The 19,647-nt window shown below is 37.5% G+C and overlaps 1 protein-coding gene across 1 annotated transcript in view; it reads left to right on the forward strand.

Annotated features, from left to right (window-relative positions):
- Positions 1–4,303: 4,303 nt before the first annotated feature.
- The window catches only part of LOC126247996 (kinesin-like protein KIF3A), a 110,967-nt gene continuing 95,623 nt past the window's right edge, over positions 4,304–19,647 (forward strand). The window contains exons 1-3 of the mRNA XM_049948578.1: positions 4,304–4,385; positions 7,944–8,150; positions 8,365–8,570. Coding sequence (XP_049804535.1) covers positions 4,380–4,385; positions 7,944–8,150; positions 8,365–8,570 — 419 coding nt within the window. The 5' untranslated portion in view covers positions 4,304–4,379. The remainder of the gene's footprint in view (positions 4,386–7,943; positions 8,151–8,364; positions 8,571–19,647) is intronic.

Raw genomic sequence — 19,647 nt, forward strand, 5'->3', positions numbered from 1 at the left:
CCCACCAGAGGCCGCTGATCAAAGAAGCAGAAGAAACAGTAAGAATCCACAGAAAATGACGTGGAGTTGAACAAACAAAGGGAACATGACAAAGAAGAGGAGGATGCACCGCTAGATGTGGTAATAGTAGCAGTGACATGTAATGAGTACTTACTTTTACGCTTCTTCTGCAATGGAAAGGCAGATGCGGATCTTGACTCTTGTTGACGCTTCATGTTTCTTCTTCTACCAGAGACTGAGTGCAGCTGAGATCCGTGAGCTACTACATCTGCCTTATATCCCTTACTTCAAAATCACGTGAGTGGAAATTAATTAGTCAATCAAATTGTTGACTTCAGCAGTATTTCTAGATCGATTCACTGTCAGCCATTTGCCTTGGAAGGGATTCTTGCATGCACTGGTACTCCACAAGGGAAGACTTGGATGTTTCCCAGGTAAACTTTACTTTGTTTCGTCCAGACATGACCGATGGTACATGCAGACCCAGCAGTAACATGCAACAAGACATGGTCACTTGAGGCCACTTGAGAGAGAGAGAGAGAGAGAGAGAGAGAGAGAGAGAGAGAGAGTCCATATACAGTATTTTCACCAAAATTTCTCAGGTATCAATATCAAAGAGTTACCGCCATATAACGCTTTGTTCAGGGATTAGTGAGAGTTCCAGCCTGCGTGTCGTATGGGCCAGCTGGCGGTGAGGCAGCTGGCAATGGTAATGGGGCCCAAGGAAGCATAGTGCAATCTTTTGGACACCGGAGCATTGTGCAGCCCAGCAAAGCAGTTGGGGCGTGTGTGCACAATGCCCTGCAGTCAGTGCAAAAGTTTTTTAACAGAATAATTATGTCTGGTGAGTTATGTCGATGTCGATTTCGCGATGGTATTCCTTGTGCGATCAGAAGAAAGCCATCTATTTAATTACTTCTTTTCGATGTATTTTACAAGATCTGCATCTTCCAAAACAGCAGATAATGGTGGACAAGAGAGATCGAACTGCTGCAAATTGAATTTAATAAATAAACAGTATATCCTTTGCTATGCAATTCGCATTGATCTGAATATCCTGTTGCGAGTTCCTTCCTCTCTATCACAGACTGAGAACTTTTCCCACCAATTTCCAGATGGGAGAGGGGAGGAGGGTGGCTGGGGAGTTTCCCAGAGAGGCGTGAGAGGAGGAGGAGGAGGTGGGGGAAGGGTGGGGGTGTTTCTCAGAAGGACAGATTATCCACAGAGGGTCATAAAGCAATCCCCAGGGGATCATAAACCACTTAGCAGAACAGTTGATTAAGGGGAGTAGGAGGGGTCATAAATCAGTCAAGTTTGCCCATGAATGTATGCAACCAGCATTAACAAAATGTGTTGACATTCCCTCTGCCCCACTACTTCCATCTTCCATAGCAACACAGGTATGCATACATTGTCATCTGCACTGACATCATCAAGAAAGACAGCTGTGGCATTCCCTTTCTGTCTAGCTGTGTCATACATGTCATAGTTTAAAATATTTAAATTATCAGTTGTCCTCTTGGTTTTCAAAACCCATACTGACTTGACGGGAGGATTTGATTTGATTCTAACCACCATTCCAACTTATTTTTATCCACATGCTATAAAGTTTTGCTGATGGATGAAGAAAGAGAAATAGATCTATACGACATCACCCACTCATCATCTTTATGTGGTTTCAGTATAGGTATCACTACTTGAGTTGTCCAATCTTCTATTAGTGCATCGTTCTCCCAAGGTTGGTTAAATACCTGTAACAGTTTTTGGAGTGCTATGTCAGGGAGATTTCCTGTCATTTGTTAGTAGGTACTGTCCTTGCTATGTGAGGAATTTACTGGCCTCTTAATACTCCTCACTAGTTCTTCATACGAAAATGGGACCGCAAGAGGATGACTGTGATCCCTGTGTTCTGGGAGATGAAACAACTGCTTGACTGCAGAAGCTGGCACTATTAAGTTCACAAATTCTTCTAGCCAGACATCCATTAGTGGCTGACGGTTAGTCGAATTCTTATGTTTAAAAAACTTAATTTTTTTCTATACATCAGCAAAACTGACATTCTTAGTAAGAGAGTCACAACAAGTTTTCCAGCTGTTCTTTTTAATGTCTTTCAACTGTTGTCGAACTCTCGAAGCTATTTTCTGATATGCTAGGAAGTTTTCTAATGTCTGTTTTTCCCGAAAGGTACTGTGCACAAGTTATAGCTGTGCTACAGCCCTAGAGAACTCTGCTGTTGCACATTTTTTGGACCTAATGTTGTAAAACTTCCCCTGGACTTTAGCAGTGTACAATGACCAGTCTGCTTTCTTAATATGACAGCTGCTGGTTGGATATACAAGATTAACTGTATTTATGGGGGAAGGTATCGCAATATCCATAGTGAAATGATGCAAGCCAAGAGACTCTTTTTTTTTGTCTGTCCACTCTATTACACAGTGAAAGTTAGCATAGCACAATGTCAACTCACTCGCTGACTGTTGTCTGTGTGGGTATGTAGCATGACAGGTGAGTCATTGTTGAGAAGTACGAAACTGAGATTGCTAAGAAGTGTAAGCAAATCTCTGCCATCTATGTCATCTATTTCACAGCTACATAGAGAGTGGTGTGTGTTGAAGACTGCACAAAGCAGAAATGGCGTTTCAATCCGGCCAAGAATCTGATCCAGAGCAAGATTTCGTAAAAAAAAAAAAAAAAATGAAATGAGCGTATGGCATCTTTGGCCAGGAGGCCCCATTAGGTTAAGTCTTATTTCAATCGACGCCACATTGGGCGACTTGCGCGCCGGTGATGAGGATGAAATGATGATGACGACAACATAACACCTAGTCCCCAAGCGGAGAAGATCTCCAACCTGGCCAGGAATTGAACCCGGGCCCACTTGCATGGGAGGTGAGCACGTTACCACCCAGCTAAGTTGGCGGACAAGGTTTCTTAATTAACACTGCTGAGGATTGTATGTGGTGACAATGGTAAATGCTACATTAGGAGAGTAAATTACAACAGCCACTACATGACAGTCCATCGTCCTAACATTATCAAGTTTTGTAAAATGAATCGTATCCCTAATTAAAATGGTGACACCTCTGTTTCCATCCTTTCTGTCGTGTTGAAGAACTGCATAGCTTTTGAAGTACATTTGCTGGGATGGCTTAAACCAAGGTTCACAAATACGAGTTACCGATGTATGATTGCTGCCTAAATTCTCTATAAAGTCTTTCACTGTTCGAAATAGCCAATTGTGCAGTACACTGGAGACCTTTTTAAAAACCATTGTCAGATTTGCAGAAGTTTCCACCATCATTCAGTGTAAGAACCTGTGTCGTTACCATGTCCATTCCATTGGGAAATAAAGATCTGCAATATTAAAAGGTGACCAGAGGAGCAGGCAGGTAAGGAGTGGTTCGTATTCAGCCCTGAGGACCTTGAAAGTTGTAAAACACATCAAAATAAGCATACTTGTGCAGAGTGCGAATGAAAGTCTCGGTTTTGTACGATCTGAGAGCTGGAACCGATAACTGTGTGCTTAGGTCCCATGTCGAGTCGGTTTTTTGTCATTTTTAAACCCTCTGGTTGCTCACGTACTTTAGGCCAGTCACTAGGGGAGAGCGCTCGAGATGGAAGAATATCAGCAGTAACTTGTACAAATGATGGACACTGTGAAACAGTATCAAATCATGTGAGAAACACCATAGGCTTCGTTGTGCCTGGCCTTCCATGTACTCCTGGTAAATTGGGCAACAACAGTCAGAGGCAGCGTGATTTCCATTGCAACACAAACATCTGAGCACTCCGCTATGGGAGCACTGTAAAGTATCTTGGGCTCCCACACATTTAGCACAACATACGCTACTACAACATTATGTAGTTAAATGGAAATATTGAAGGCAATTGTGACCTTGCAAAACTGACTGGGCATACGTTGTAAATAACGCCCTACCCCTTTGTGAGAAAATTAGGGATATATATCACCATACCTTTCTGCCGAAAGACATCAAGCAACCATAACTTATTTGATGACTGCCCAGATTTGGTTTTAATTTAATACCTGTTTCTGACAATAGCGGAGATATTAAGAATTTTACGTCTCAAATTGTTACTTCCTTTAAACAACACTCTGCCCAGGGGCAGGATGCGAGCAGCGACAAATGAGTAGTAGTGTAGTACCGAGCCATCGCCCTATAGTAGGGACCAGGGAGGATACTTCGCGGGCGATGATTGGGCTCGCTGACAACGTCTCTGTACGACAACATCTCTGGAGTTCTCAAAAGTGATCTTTGTTGTGTTTATTGTCAAATGTTGGCAACACGTTTGTTTAGATGTAGTAAGTGATCACTTGTCAACTGTTGGAACATTGTGTTTTGGTATTAGGGACTATCGTCATGATGGTAAGCTATCGTTATTGTTTATTGCTGCTTTATTACAGACATTATTGTATTTTTCACAAATAACCGAACATTTTTATTGTGTAAAGTGTCTGTATATCTGTTGTGAAACATGGAATTGTGACGACGGTTTATTGAGCCGTTACGTTTTCTTTGAGGAACTTTACAAAGACTGCAATCCTTATACAACTAACAAATTCTATGCTCTGTTTTACTTATTATAATACAGGCTCTAACTATATGAGCAATGGATGTAGCTACCCATTTCAAAATTTAAGGTGATTTAATGCATTTTGCATTTCCATGTTTCACTTTAATTCTATTTCGTAAGCCCTTTCCAGTATAAGATGCTTCTACATTTATTATATTGTTATAGCACTTTAACTTAGAATTAGCAGTAAGTTTTAATGTTACTTTGGGTCTCTAGTAGATGCCGGAGAAAATGTATTTGTTTCATCCACCGTTAAAGGCTATATTTGTGATAGTATTTAAATGCCGTCTTGATCATTATTTTGTCTAGTATTTGCATATTTCTTATTCACCATTTTGACCGGGCTTATACCACGAGTTCAGTGTAAAAATTTGAAATTTGTTTTTAGTGTCAAGTCGTAGTTGTTAACAGTGGTTAACGGTTTTGTGTAAGTTGTTCCCGTCATTGTGTGTATACAATTGAGCATATGTGTTCTGTATATTGACATTTCTCTGCTATGATAGTGCTGTGTTGGTGTATCTAAGAGATCCATTTTATTGGCCGTTGTGTAGGTACTTGCAGACTTAAACGTTCTGTAAACTGACCGTCTAGCTCTGTTTGTGGCCAGTTGCAGATGTCTTCCCACGCAATGTCACCTAGATGATTCTGTCTATGGTCAGCTTCCTCGTTGCCCAGTGGTTTTTGTCAGCGCCACAATTTCAAATTGTTTGGATTCGTCTCTCGAAACTGTAGACCAAAACAAAAATCTGTGTTTGCTTTGTGAGTGTATTCACAGTATACAGTGTAAAGATCCTGAAGTTACCTGAACAGATGAACAGATAGGGCATGGTCTAGATGATACAGCACTACCTGTTACCATAAAGCCAGAGAAGCTTGTGTGTGTCTACTGCATATTTGGGAATATAGTAACCCAGTGAAATGGATATCCTCTTATAGTGACTGTAGCATCTTATAGTGTGCCGACATCCATGACATAATATCTTGCAGTTGATGAACAGAGCTTTCGATCCAAAGATTTCCTCATTTCAATCATTGAAGAACAGAAGAAACTGGCCTCGACCTGTCACCCTTAGAGCAGTGACTTCTAAAACATGGATTTGTACTTCAGTGAGAAGATTCACATGTTGCTTATGGCATGCATATTTTGGTACACAGTGTATATACCATATGGCATACAGGTTCTATCTTATTTACTTTCTTGTTTTCATTTCTCATGCCATTAAATGCTATGTTTTTGACTGTACTTCAAAGTTGATATATATGTAGCTGCTATACCATTAAACTATTACCTAGCATACTAACAGTGACATTATTTTAATTTTAAATGTTGGGTTGAGATTCCATAAATATTTCTTTATTTAAAACAATCAGTTCCAGCAGACTTTGCTATCATCTTCAGACCTTAAAAAATCTTTTTGTGATGAAGCATGTTCATTTCACACTGGCTCTTGTGTAGAGTAGTCATGTGGATAAAACTAAGCGGAAACCTTTTATAATGTGCTGATTTTTGTCCAGTGAACATATTTCATAGCAAAAAGTTTTTTAATATGTGAACATGACAGCAAAGTCTGTAAAAACCAGTTGTCTTAAATAAAGAAATATTTATGTGATCTTAGCTGTTGAATGTTTTAGCATGTTGCATCTGGTAGGAAGGCATTCAGCTGACAGTTTTCACTGCCCATATATTTCAAAATGATGGTCTGAGTGTGAGATCATCCTTCTGTTGAAATCTTGGTAACATTGGCAGAGTGATCTGTAGCATAGCCCGAGATCAGGTGTAATGTAACCTGACAAGTTGATTACAAGTTGGAAGCCAGTGAATATGAATAAGGAATAAAGATTTTGATAAATTGATGTGTTCCAGATCCTGAGGGCTATATTAACTCCATATGTAGAACATTTTTTGTTACAAGAAAATACGCAGAAAATCTGTATACTAGACAGATCTCTGGCAAGTAGTACAGTTATGACCAGAAACAACATAAAAATGAACTTACCCCTCACAGTCACTCATCAAGATGAGATTGTAGAATAGAAGAGATGCTCTTCCCTCTCCCTTAAAAGAATTCACCACCGCCCAATGACCCTCTATAGTTTTACAAACCACCATTGTTTATCTTTAATCTGTACAATATGATTTACCATTAAATGATGAAAAGGCCTGGAACCCAAATTCCTATATGAAGAAAAATAATCGGAAACTATAGGGGACACCCTGCTACACACTACTCTGTTGACGTGAACAAAACCCCTTTAGTGCCCCTTCTAACATAGAAACCAAATCATAACACCCTTCCCCACACACACTCTCCCACATGTCAATCATGCCTTCCATGCCTTGCCTTCCCAATTGCTACTCATCAATTCGTACAAGTACCACCCCCACCTCCCCTTTCCAGAAGACACCATGTACTAACTCCATGCACATCTCATGGCAAAAAGAACATGTGTGAAAAATACACCCATCATTTACAAATGCATCATATGCACAAAAGCATTTGACACAGGATGACACCAATGATACAATAGTAAAGCAACGTCTTGAATGGCCAACCTAGATTACTCATACCAGGTACCCCTCCTAATGGACCTCAAAATATTATGACAATGGCACCACCATGTGTACCGATTCCTGGTTCGAGAAGCAGAAAATTTCGTCAGCTTCATCAGACACCTTGCACACTTTGTGATTAGGCCATGTAGCTGTAGAAATTTTGTAGTAGCAGCCATATCCTCGATCATCACAGACACTAATGAACAACTGTTAAATTTAATCATTAGATCCATACCTAGCAATAAATGACAAACACACGAAATTAAATTCAAAGAACAAACCAATTTGAGATGACAAACCAACAGTTCCACATCCGATAATAAATCGATAGCCAGTAACTACCAAGATTAACATACCTCACTAACAGGCCAGTAATGGCAACAACAACCACCACCACCACCTATACCTCCACCACCACCTCTGAAAACACCAAGTACTACACAGCGAAAAGTCCAGTGACACACTGACATCACTTACAAATAAATTAGGAACACAAGTATTGTATACTAGAGTGCGCCATCACTTCCTCCAACATGCTTTCTCCAAACACAATCCATTTCATTGATGCCATGTTTCGGTGATTACACACAAAGCAGTTGTGTCACATGTCAAATCCGACGGGTAGTATTGCAATTATCGGCTGATGCAGCTCTTACTTTAAAGGTTAGCAAGAGAGGTGCAATAGCTGCTAGTGCCATTTTGAACGTGATCAGTCACTGATGGTTTACATTTTGCAATTATTAAAAAAAAAAAAAACTAATTATGAATGTTCAATATTGAAATGTTTTCATTTCAGAAAGCTGAAGATGGAGTTGTTGAGAACGTCAGAGTTGTTGTGCGAGTTCGACCAATGAATGAGAAAGAGAAAAGTTCTGGTTATCGACAAATTACTACTGTAGATTCTGTTAATGCAACAATTTCTGTTGTAAATCCTCAAGCAGATGAGCTAGAACCACCAAAAATTTTTACTTTTGATGTTGTATTTGATACCGATGCAACACAGGTAATTATTAATATTTTTGTTATTAATTATTGCAGAGAGGTAATGAAAGCTTTGTGTTTTTGTGTAGCATTACATTTCTTGGATGTTGCTTTGATACATTTGTCAATTTATTTTTTGCAAACTGTCATAATATTATCAGTGTAGTAATAGTTGTTTAAAGGATTTAATAATATTTTTGTAAAAATTATGTAAACCTATTGTGGTTGTCTTTCAGCTTGATGTTTACAATGAAACTGCTAGGCCAATAGTAGACAAAGTAGTGTTGGGTTATAATGGAACAATTTTTGCATATGGGCAGACTGGAACTGGAAAAACATATACAATGGAAGGAAACTCCTCTGCTCCTGAACTAAAAGGCATAATTCCAAATTCTTTTGCACATATATTTGGTTACATTGCGAAAGCAAATGGAGACAGGAAGTAAGTTCCAATGAGAGAAACTTTAAGCTTTCTACTTTTTTGTATATACTCAAGAAATGGATTCTAATTTGTGTTTCTTATTTAAACTGTATGTTTAGAAATTATGCAAAACAATGGAGTTATTTACATTTTGTGTTTAGCGCATTACTGACAAGAACACTATATTGAAAGAGTGGACTGTTTCAATCGGGGGTAATGCAATGTTCACATGACTACCATCCCTGCAGCTCAGGCCAGAATGCCATTGCATTCCAGTCCAAGCTGCTGGAGGTGATGATTTTTGTGTGTGTGTGTGTGTGTGTGTGTGTGTGTGTGTGTGTGTGTGTGTGTCCATTTCTGCATCCAGTGCTCAAAGGCTGGTGTGTAGGTGTCTTTTCATTGGGCCTGTCTGCAACTTCATGTGTTACTTTTACAGTAAGTAACAATATGTCTTTTCCTTATCTTGTGGATATTCCAAACTGGATTTTCTGTTGTTTAAAAAACCCTCAAATATCTGTGATTACCAATCAGTGATGTAAATTAGAAAGGTCCACCACACTCCAATCTCCAGTGCAACCAAAAGAAAAGTTAAAACAGTCGTGGCTGGGAGGGATGTAATGTTAGTCTATCTGGTACTTGGTAACATAATTCCAAAATATGAAATGATAAAATTTTCACCATTATGTCATCTGTAAATGTATTTTTGTGTGAACAAATAATGATGGTATTTGTATCAGATGCTGTAAGATCAGTAAATTCAATAATGCTGGATCTATCAGAATCATGTGTTAGGACAAGTACAAGGATCCAATGTCATAAGACATTTGCAATGCTGTTTCCTTTGTGTGAGATGTGATTTCATTTCCTGGTGTTACAGACCGTGTGTATAAATTTTGTTTTTAATTGTTCTGGACATTGATGATCTGAGTTTTAAACTATTGGTCAGATCTCACTATTACAAAATATTGTGTGTCTGTTGCCAGTTCTGATATTCCTTTTTGACAAGAGCATGAAGTACACATCAGTGTGGTACTGAACTCTGACAACTATTATCAGTTCACAGATGAGTGAAGCTATTATTATGGACCCACTTAGATTCTTAATGTACTTGTGTGGTGTGTTAATGAAAATGGTGTTACAGTTGGTAGGAAATATTTGAAATACATTCTTAGTTTTGAAACAAAACAACAAAATTTAAAAGGCTAGTTGAACAGTATGATGCTGAGATTTGATTATTAGTCAGCTTGTCAAATGTTGGTTTCAATATGACCTACTGTGATTTGATTCTCAGTGGCCACAGAAATACGGCAAATAGCATAATGGAAACAATAGTATTAAAGACTTTGTAAACATTATGGAAAGATTTGCAGATTTTAATTTCTAAATCAAATAACTTTTTTGCATGTGCAGCTTATAGACAACTGTTGTTTCTGTTTCACCTACTGTTTATGACCTTATTAAGAACATGGTTTCTTTATATTTTTTTATGTCCTTTAGCATTGATCAGCTTAACTGGAGAATTATGAGCCTAACCATTTGAACAATTTTCCTGCAGGCTTCATTGAATGATAATGGCTGATATTATAATGACAAGTGCACAGATGTGTGGCAGTGAGATCTGCTTGTCCTATGTGTACAGTTTGAGACATAAATGAGGACATTATTTTAAAGACCTCATTGTTTGTCGGATGAGTTACGGACTGTGTTTAATGTTTAGTGATATTAAATCTTTATGAAGTGAAAATGTAACGTCTAGGTTGAAATGAAAATGTATTGCAGAAACAAGTGAAACAGTGGATAATCCACAATTTAGCTATACAATGTTCCTAGAACTCCAGTATCAAAGGTGCCATTTTCACAATTTGCATTGGTTAATAGGCAGAGTACATCTAAGAAAATGGCTGCAGTGCTGTAATCCATATGGCTCTGCATTTGTGCACAAAAATACACTGACTTGGCAATGGAGCTGCTTCTCATTTCATGGTGGCCTGTATGGAACTGCAGCTAAGCTCCAAAGTACATTACTTATTTGTAGGTTTTTCAATGTACTGTTTTCACTGTTTATTGATGTTGATATACGGAAATAAGAATTTGAGTTTATGACTTAGTGAGAGACCATATGCATGAATAGAGACCATATGCATGAATATTTGCCTATCTCTGATACTGTACTGATACTTCCATGTCGTGGTGTACTACTGCCGTTGTCATCACAAAATATTGAAATATTGACATGATATCTTTCTATATGTGAATACTCACAGGGGATAGGCAAAATAACATGAACACTTGTACTTAATTTGGAATGGTTTATTAATAAGGGGTTGGACCCCATTTGCCCATAATACAGCTGTGATTCTTCTTGGAATACCGGCATATAATAATGTATAGTCTCCAGAGGAATGTTGTGCCACTCTTCGATGAGAACTTCTTCGAACTCCTGTAGGACGAAGGAGGTGTAAATCTGCTCCGGAGACTGCACTCCAATACCGCCCACAAGGGTTTGATAATGTTCAAGTCTGGGCACTGTGCTGGCCACAGAAGATGCTGCAGTTCAGTTACATGCTCCTCATTTTACAATTGTTCTGTCCTGGCTGTGTGAATGGGTCCATGATCGTCCTGAAATGTGACATCATTGTTGGGGGCAGCATTTGAATCGTGGGGTGCACCTGATCACCTGAATTGTTCACATAATAGTTGGCTGTAACACGGCCTTTGAGAGTAATGATGAGACTAGTAGAATACTATGATGTGGCTGCCCACACCATCACACTTCCACCTCCATGCTTAACCATTGGAATCAACCAATCAGGATTGTAAGCTTCTTTTTGCATTCTCCAGATGCAAACCTGGCCTGATGTTGACTCATTGCCCATATGACATGTTTTCACTGATCAGCTGTCCAGGATTTATGCCCCTGACACCATGTTTTATGCTGCTTTGCGTTGGTTGTTGTCACTAATGGTTTCGGTATAGCAGCTCGTCCATGAATATTAGCTTTATAGAGCTCTCGGCAGATAGTGTCGATAGATACAGGGCCTAGAAGATGGCTATTGAGCTCGGCAGTCACTTAAACTGCTGTAATTTTGTTTTGTTTTGACACAATTCATGTTAGTGTAGGACGATCTCTGCCATTTAGTTTTGATTTGCGCCCACTGTTATGTTTACACGATGATGTCTTTCATATTTTGTGTAGGCTGCCATGACTATTGAAACAGTTGCTCTTGAAACCTTGGCCTCTGTGTGCAAATAAGAAGCGTGCACTACTTGTAAACAACCTGCACTGTTGCCTAGTCTGTACTGAACACGCACGACACGTCTTACTTGTGTTGTTGACCGTCAAACACAAACATCCCATTATTACCACTGTTCACATTATTTTGCCTATCCCTTGTGTAAATACAAGATCAATTTGGATTAAAAATAAAAAGGTGTATAAACTAACAAGAGACCACACATCAGTTGGATTTTTGTATTTTTTATGCTTACAGTACGTGAAGTTTAGAACTCGAATATCAGTTAGCCAAAGCAGTTCCATGCAACTCCCAAAAATTCTTGAGAAAAATGACTCTGAAGTTTTCCGAGCGTCTCAAGTACTCCGAAGTCAGGTCGACTTTTTGACAGGTTGCATGGTTCTGTGGTAAAATGCATGCCTGTTATTTGGGCAGCACGGGTTCAATTCCTGGCCGATGCAAATTTTTAAACAAAGGTGCATGTTCTACAAGTATTTCCTCGATGTGCAAAATGCTTAAAAATGGGGAAGAAATCGGTACTGCTCAAGATTGGTAATAGGTGGTTTGAGTCTAATTTCGTTCATTGTTGTTTTTCTTTTTTTTCCGTTCACTTCGAATATCTACATCATTTAAATATAAATTCATCAACTATGTGCATACTTAACACATACGTCATTATAATTTTTATGAAAAATGCATATCTTATTTCTAGTTACATATTGCATGCAAAAATACAGTTTCATCGCAAATATAAATTCTTAATTACTTTTTATAAAACTTTGGTAATAAGGATTGTTAACATTAAACATGTACAATTTTTTCATCTTTATGTACTTTATGTACCACAAAAATTCTTGTGGAATATGCACCTTCGTTTAAAAATTTGCACCAGTTGGGAATCAAACTGTGCTCACTTGTGTGGCAGACGTTCATTCTGCACAGAGCCACATGGGGTGTCGAATAAACTGAGCCCATACGTAAGATATTAAAGACGCTTGAAAAACTCCAAACTCAATTTTCCTGAGAGCTTTTCAGAGTTGCAGGATATGCTATGGGGAGTTAATATTTGAGTTCTGAGCTTCATGTACCATAAATATAAGTATTATAAAAAAAATCTGATTTCCTTGTAGTCTCCTTGTCAATACATACAAAAACTAATGATACAAACACGTTACGTAGATTGCAATGTTCATACACAAATAAACATATACCTCAAACTGGCCAATCTATATTACTAAAATGCTATCCTGGAACCCATTACTGATTGCGGTGTAGCGGTAACAAAAGTTTGATTTTTTAATACTCCACATATTTAATGACAAAATTTAAAATGCTGTTATATTCTGCTCAGTTAGAAGTATGCTCTTACATTAAAAGATAACACAATAAGACATGTATTACAGCTAGAAACTGTGTATTTGTCTCGAGGCAACATAACTGACAGCACAAAAATACAGACTAAATTCATCCAGTATTTGAGAATGAAAGTGTTTGTTGACTTCTGACAAAGATTACATGTAATTTCAAACACTTATGAAAATTTTTCTCGCTGGTACCAACCACAAAAATGATGGAAGAAAAGAAGTTTATCGTTTGCAGTATTTTTGCTGTTTTTGAAATAAAACTTCAGCATCAGACATGATGTTTTGATTTATTATTTCTTTACTAGAGTATCATTATATTGACTGACAGCCTTTCAACCATTCTCAGTGTGAGTCATTTGTGTTAAAAGTTCTGCAAGAGACTCATCTCAGAAATGGCTGAAAGGTTATAAGCCGAAAAAATGGATACACCAGTTAGGGTATCCCAGATGCACTCCCAAAAGGTGATGGACTGTGACATTATATCACTGAATGTACCAGAAAAATTATGTCATTGTACAACACATAGTACAGGAGATACGACATCGTAAACACTGAGTTGTGTGAAAACTAGTTTTGCAGAAATGGGGTGCTAATTACCCAGTTTATATTCATCTAATGTTTCATAATGAGAACACTTAACAATGCCCGACAAACTTTAAGCACAATTTCAAACATTCTGTAAACTTTTTTTTCACTTACATGCTTAAACGCAAATATTTAACACTTTTGTAAAGTAATCAGATGTTTGAAGCAGCTTTATGCATAGCAGATAGGTTCTTCAAAGACAGGAGGGTGAATACTATTGTAGTACGTGAACACTAATATATTACAGTATTATTAAAATAACCGCTTTTAGAATATAACGTGAACATAATACTTCCTTTTTGTTTGTTTTATCACCTGATAGCTATAGACTGTAGGCACTGTTCGAGGTGCTTGCCTCCAAAGTTTCATAAAAATGAAAACCTCTGTATTAAAAATATGTAATAAAGTGAGAATATGAGTTCCAGCTTCATCAAATTTTTGACATGATTAAATTTTGGAGACCACTGTAATAAATAAATTAAAGAAAGGACATTCCTCGATTAGATAAGCTATAACAGGCATAATAAATAATATAATGTGCAGAAAGTTGGTGTGTGGAGTTTTCTTTGGGATGAACATGCAAATGCGCTACTGGGGAAAAAACTAAGGTAAAATACTAAGTACACGTATTTGGTGTCACATGTTTGCTTGCAGTAAGCATTAAACTTTATAGTTGTTTCATTGTTATGTACATTAATGATTTCTTTTTTTTTTTTACAGAAAAAGAAAACATGGTAAAGTTTATTAAAAAAAGATTACTACTTGGCTGTGGCATTTTATTTTCTGTTTACATTTAAAATTTATGATCTGAATAAGAACATGAATTGTAAACATATCTGGAACAGTGTTTCAAAGAAGATGCACGTTCCTGTGACAAACAATAACATAATCTCATTCAGATTCATTATTACAGTATAAAATTTAATAGGAATTGATGACTTCATCTTTTAACATAACCCTCCCTCCTTCCCTATCAACATCCCTATTGTCTGTGTGGACATGTAGGCTTAATAATAAAGAAGTATTTTTGGCATAGGAACTTGGTTAAGGGAAGCTGTTCTCTGATCAGTCAAGCCTGTTTTAATTTCTATTGTTGGAGGCCTAAATGTGACAAGTTTTACAACAACTGTTACTTCTGCAGGATTTAGGTTCTGCTTTGGGTTTTATTCTGCAAGTTGTAGTGATGGTCTTTCTGAGAGTGTGTCATACGAAACAGATAGTTCGTGTCCAGTGTGAGGGCAATGATGGTTTGACTTAGGAGGATTTACTCTGCAGATTTCTATCTGGGGAGTGGTTTTTTTTGTGGCACAAATATAAAGTGGGTAGCCAGTAGAAAAAAATTAATAAATTGGACTATAGACTGAAACATATTCTTTCCCTGAAAATGAAATGTTCAATAGTATTTTAATGTGGCGATGTGCGAGTTGTTCAAGAATAACGGCTTCGATGTGCTAGGTCTTGGAAAAATGTGATATCACAGTGTAGGAGTGTCGTGCAGAGCAAGCAGAGATATTTTGGGGTTGCCTCTGCTATATTAATGTATCTCTGTAGAACTATCTTGATAGGTGTAATTACTGTCTTTATGGTAGAAACTATCCTTCAATAACGAATCATAAATTCCTCACCCCTAGCTGTGCTTCATCTTATTCACCTAAATCCCGTTTTTATGACGCTAACCTCATTGTAGTTGATAAAGCTATCATCTTCAGCATTGAAATAGGTCTCAACTAGCCATCCTCCTTGTAGACATAACGTCCACATTGAGTAAGTTTCCACCAACTTTGTCACCTCCACCTACAAGCTTTGCTGAATCCAATTTCACAAGTCCACCTTGACCTCCAGTGAATGCTTATATACCTTTCTGGCCACCCCTTAAATTAACCATGTCAAATCAGTTAATAACTGTGCCGATGTGGGACAATGGCACAAGAAAAATAAGAATAATTCTACCTTGTAAAGATTACAGACTAAGAAGCAAAACCAAAGTGTAAGTCAAATGAGGTTTTTGTTATCTACATCCTTTAAGGAATCCATCAAAAATGCTGGCATCAAACTGACAACAATGCCATGTACTGCACATTGCAAACACTGTCTGTAGGTGTTAGAGCAAAGGATAAACTGTCACAAGAGTCCACCAGTGGTACTACATAAATTATAACAAACATATAATCACTATTTGACTCCTGTGGCAGCTTATCACAGTCAGAGGGTTCAAATAAATTCCAAGACAGTTACTGTAAAAAAATCAGGAGAGAATTCATTCCTCATTATTGCCAAATCCAGTTTGTGCCTCGTCTCTGACGACCTTGTCGTCAATGAGATTTTAAACTCTATCTTTCCAAGTGTCATCTTATTTTTCCCCTGAGATATGATATAAGAGAGTTCTTACTTAAGGATCTGAAAACTGTATGATATTACTAGTCTCATATTTGTATACATGGAACCTGTACTTACAATGAAATGGAGTTGCAGTATTTGAAGAGGAAACTGTGATACATCCTCTTTCTGTCAGCATTAACAGAGTTTAAGAATTGACTGTCTGAGGAGACTTTTTTAGAATAACCCACAATCATAGCTCTGAAATTAATGTTTTGAAGAGCAAAATACTGAAAATTTTTGAGCTTATTTATTTTGTAACTATATGATTTATCCGAGGTAATATTTGAAGTTATGACACAATTTGTCACCATTTCATGTACGAAAAAGTGTATAATACACTGATTTACATGATGAATAACTACAGAAATTACTTTGGAATTTGCAAGCATGATATCAGGATACAACTGACAGGAATTCAACCTGACACTATAACTCATTAATGAGCCATGGCATCAAGATCCAGACATTTTTTAAATTGTTTTGAAATTAAACTGGTCCTTTTGTAACTCTATTCATTGTTAGTACATAAACAAACAAGTAAGTAAATGGTAATTGAGATCTTCATTTTCAATTTTTATCAACTTAAGACTGATTGGTAAGTTGGCCTTGCTGTGCCATCTTAGCCCTGTATAGTTACTCTTCTGTAGATGTACATTATCATGAATAGGTTAACAGTTTGTTGTATTGATCACTGGCAGCAAATAGACATGAGCTCCTTGATGATGTCCACATCAGTACTGGTATTAATGATCATGACACAGTTGTGGTAACAATCGGTATCGGTACCAAAGTATAAAAGGCAACTAAAACAAAATCTCTCTCTCTCTCTCTCTCTCTCTCTCTCTCTCTCTCCCCCCTTCTCTCTCTCTCTTTCTAAACTAGATAAAAAAAATCAGTAGTGTCATATCTCGTAGGGGAACTGGAAACTTTAGCGCAGGGTAGGAGCATGTAGAGGAACTATGGCTCAAAGAATAATTGACCATGCCCTGGATAATATGTACTCAGTAGAACAGTTCATAATGGGAGGGACCCTCACTGGTATACAATCAGGTTTCAGTGACTACTGTAACAGAATATCGTCAAATGATCTTTCACAAAGCCCAAAGGAATTGTGGTTGTATGTAAAGGCTGCTAGTGGCCCCTAAGTTAGTGTCCAGTCCCTAGCGAATGAGACAGGAACTAAAATTGAGGATAGCAAAGCCAAAGCTGAAATCCTGAACTCTGTTTTCAAATATTCCTTTAAAAGGAAGACCCAGTGGAATTGCCCCAATTTAATCTTTGTACCACTGGAAAGATAACTGAAATCAGTATAAGTGTCATTGGTGTTGAGAAGCAACTGAAATCATTAAAATTGTACAAAACTCCAGGGCCCGATGGAATACCTATCATATTTTAAATTGAATTTGCAGTTGAGTTAGCCCCTCTTCTAACTATAATGTATCATTGATCGCTTGAACAAAAAACTGTGCCCAGTAGGCAGATTAAAGCACAGGTCACACCTATCTACAAAAAATTAGTAAAAGTGGGCCACAAAACTACTACATTTGACAATCTCTTTGTTGTAGAATCTTAGAACATATTCTGGGCTCAAACACATGAAGTATCGTGAACAGAATGACCTCTCAATCGATCATGTGAAACCCAACTTGTACCTTCCTCACATGACATACTGAAAGCTTTGGATCAATTTAATCAGGTAGATGCAGTATTTCTTGATTTGCGAAAAGCATTTCACTCATACTACACCTACGCTTATTGTCAAAATTCAATCATATGGGGTATCAAGTGAAATTTGTGACTGGATTAAGGACTTTTCAGTAGAAAGGGTGCAGCATGTTATTTTGGATGAAGAGTCATTGTTATATGTAGAAGTAACTTTGTGTCTGCCCCAGGGAGGTATGTTGGGACGCTTGCTGCTCATGTTGTATATTAATGACCTGGCAGACAATATTAATGGTAACCTGAGACTTTCTGTCAATGATGCAGCTATCTATAATGAAATACTCTCTGAAAGAAGCTGCATAAATATTCAGTAGATCTTGATAAGATTTAAAAGTTGTACAAAGATTGGCAACTTACTTTGAATATTTAGAAATGTAAAATTGTGCACTTCACAAAACAAAAAAACATAGTATCCTGTGACCATAATGTCAATGAGTCACAGTTGGAATCGGCCTACTCATACCTGGGTGCTGGGTGTACACTTTGTAGGGATATGAAATAGAATGATTACATAGGCTCTGCTGTGGGTAAACAGGTGGTATACTTCATTTTATTGCTAGAATACTGGGGAAGAGCCATCAGATTACAAAGAAGATTGCTTACGAATCACTCATGCGACCCATTCTAGAATATTTCTCAGTTGTGTGGGACCTGTACAAACAGGACAAACAGGATATTGAACATGTACAGAGAAGGGCAGCACGAATAGTCACATGTTTGTTTGACCTGTGGGAGTGGGTTAAGGTGGTGCTGAAAGAACTGAACTGGCATACTCTTGAAGATAGATGTAAACTATCCCAAGATAGCCTACTAACAAAGTTTCAAGCAGCTGCCTTAAATGATGACTCTAGCAATACACTACAACCCCCAATGTATCACTCACATAGGGATCATGAGGACAAGATTAGAATAATTACAGCATGCACAGAGGCATTCAAACATTCTCCCCATGCTCCATTCTTGAATGGAACAGGAAGAATCCCTAATAACTGGTACAATAGGACAGACCCTGTGCCATGCATTTCACAGTGATTTGCAGAGTATTAATATAGATGTAAATTCAGACTTCTAAAGATTGTAAGAAATGCTTTTGTAGAACATCCTTGGATTGTTTTTTCAACGAAATATTATATTTCATTCACTGTTTGCATTTTCTGCGTCTTTATAAGTCTATCTGTAGTTGTTTCATGCCAAGTCAACTGCAACAATCACTATCTGGACTGTGAGGTGTATTCTTGTGTTAAATCCTCTTGTGGCTACATCATATGTCACATATCAGTGTATCACTCGTAATCAGAATGGTAGAAGTATCTTATATCATTTTGTATTCATGCATTATATTTTCTTTGAAAAGATGTACTCAATATGAAATCTGCTCTGTTAGTCATTCTTTGGGAAGGCAAGAAACAAGATCATATTTTTGTGAATAATCTGCCATGCATAGTCTGGAAATGTCTTCTGTTCTTACTGCCAGATTTTTGTTGTTTTTCTGATGTCTTGTTTTAGCAAAATAATGACAGATATGCAATGGATCTATTTGTGCAACAGCTTTATTTAGTGCTCAACAATTTTGGATGTTGCGTTGCCAAACAATTGTGCTCTAAGTTGCCTTCAGTTGTCACCATGCTTTCATTACCATTTCTCATTGCATATAACAAATGTGCTATCATTATTGAGTACTTACGACATTCGCTGTGATATAGTTTTTGGATTGTGTATGAGAGACAGTGTATGATTTACAGATTTGTGAGAAATGTGGTTAAATAAATTTCAAGAATATATTGTAGAACAATGAGGGTTGACTCATCAGAAGAA

Source organism: Schistocerca nitens, chromosome 3, assembly GCF_023898315.1.
Source record: "Schistocerca nitens isolate TAMUIC-IGC-003100 chromosome 3, iqSchNite1.1, whole genome shotgun sequence".
Classification (NCBI taxonomy): Eukaryota; Metazoa; Arthropoda; class Insecta; order Orthoptera; family Acrididae; genus Schistocerca; species Schistocerca nitens.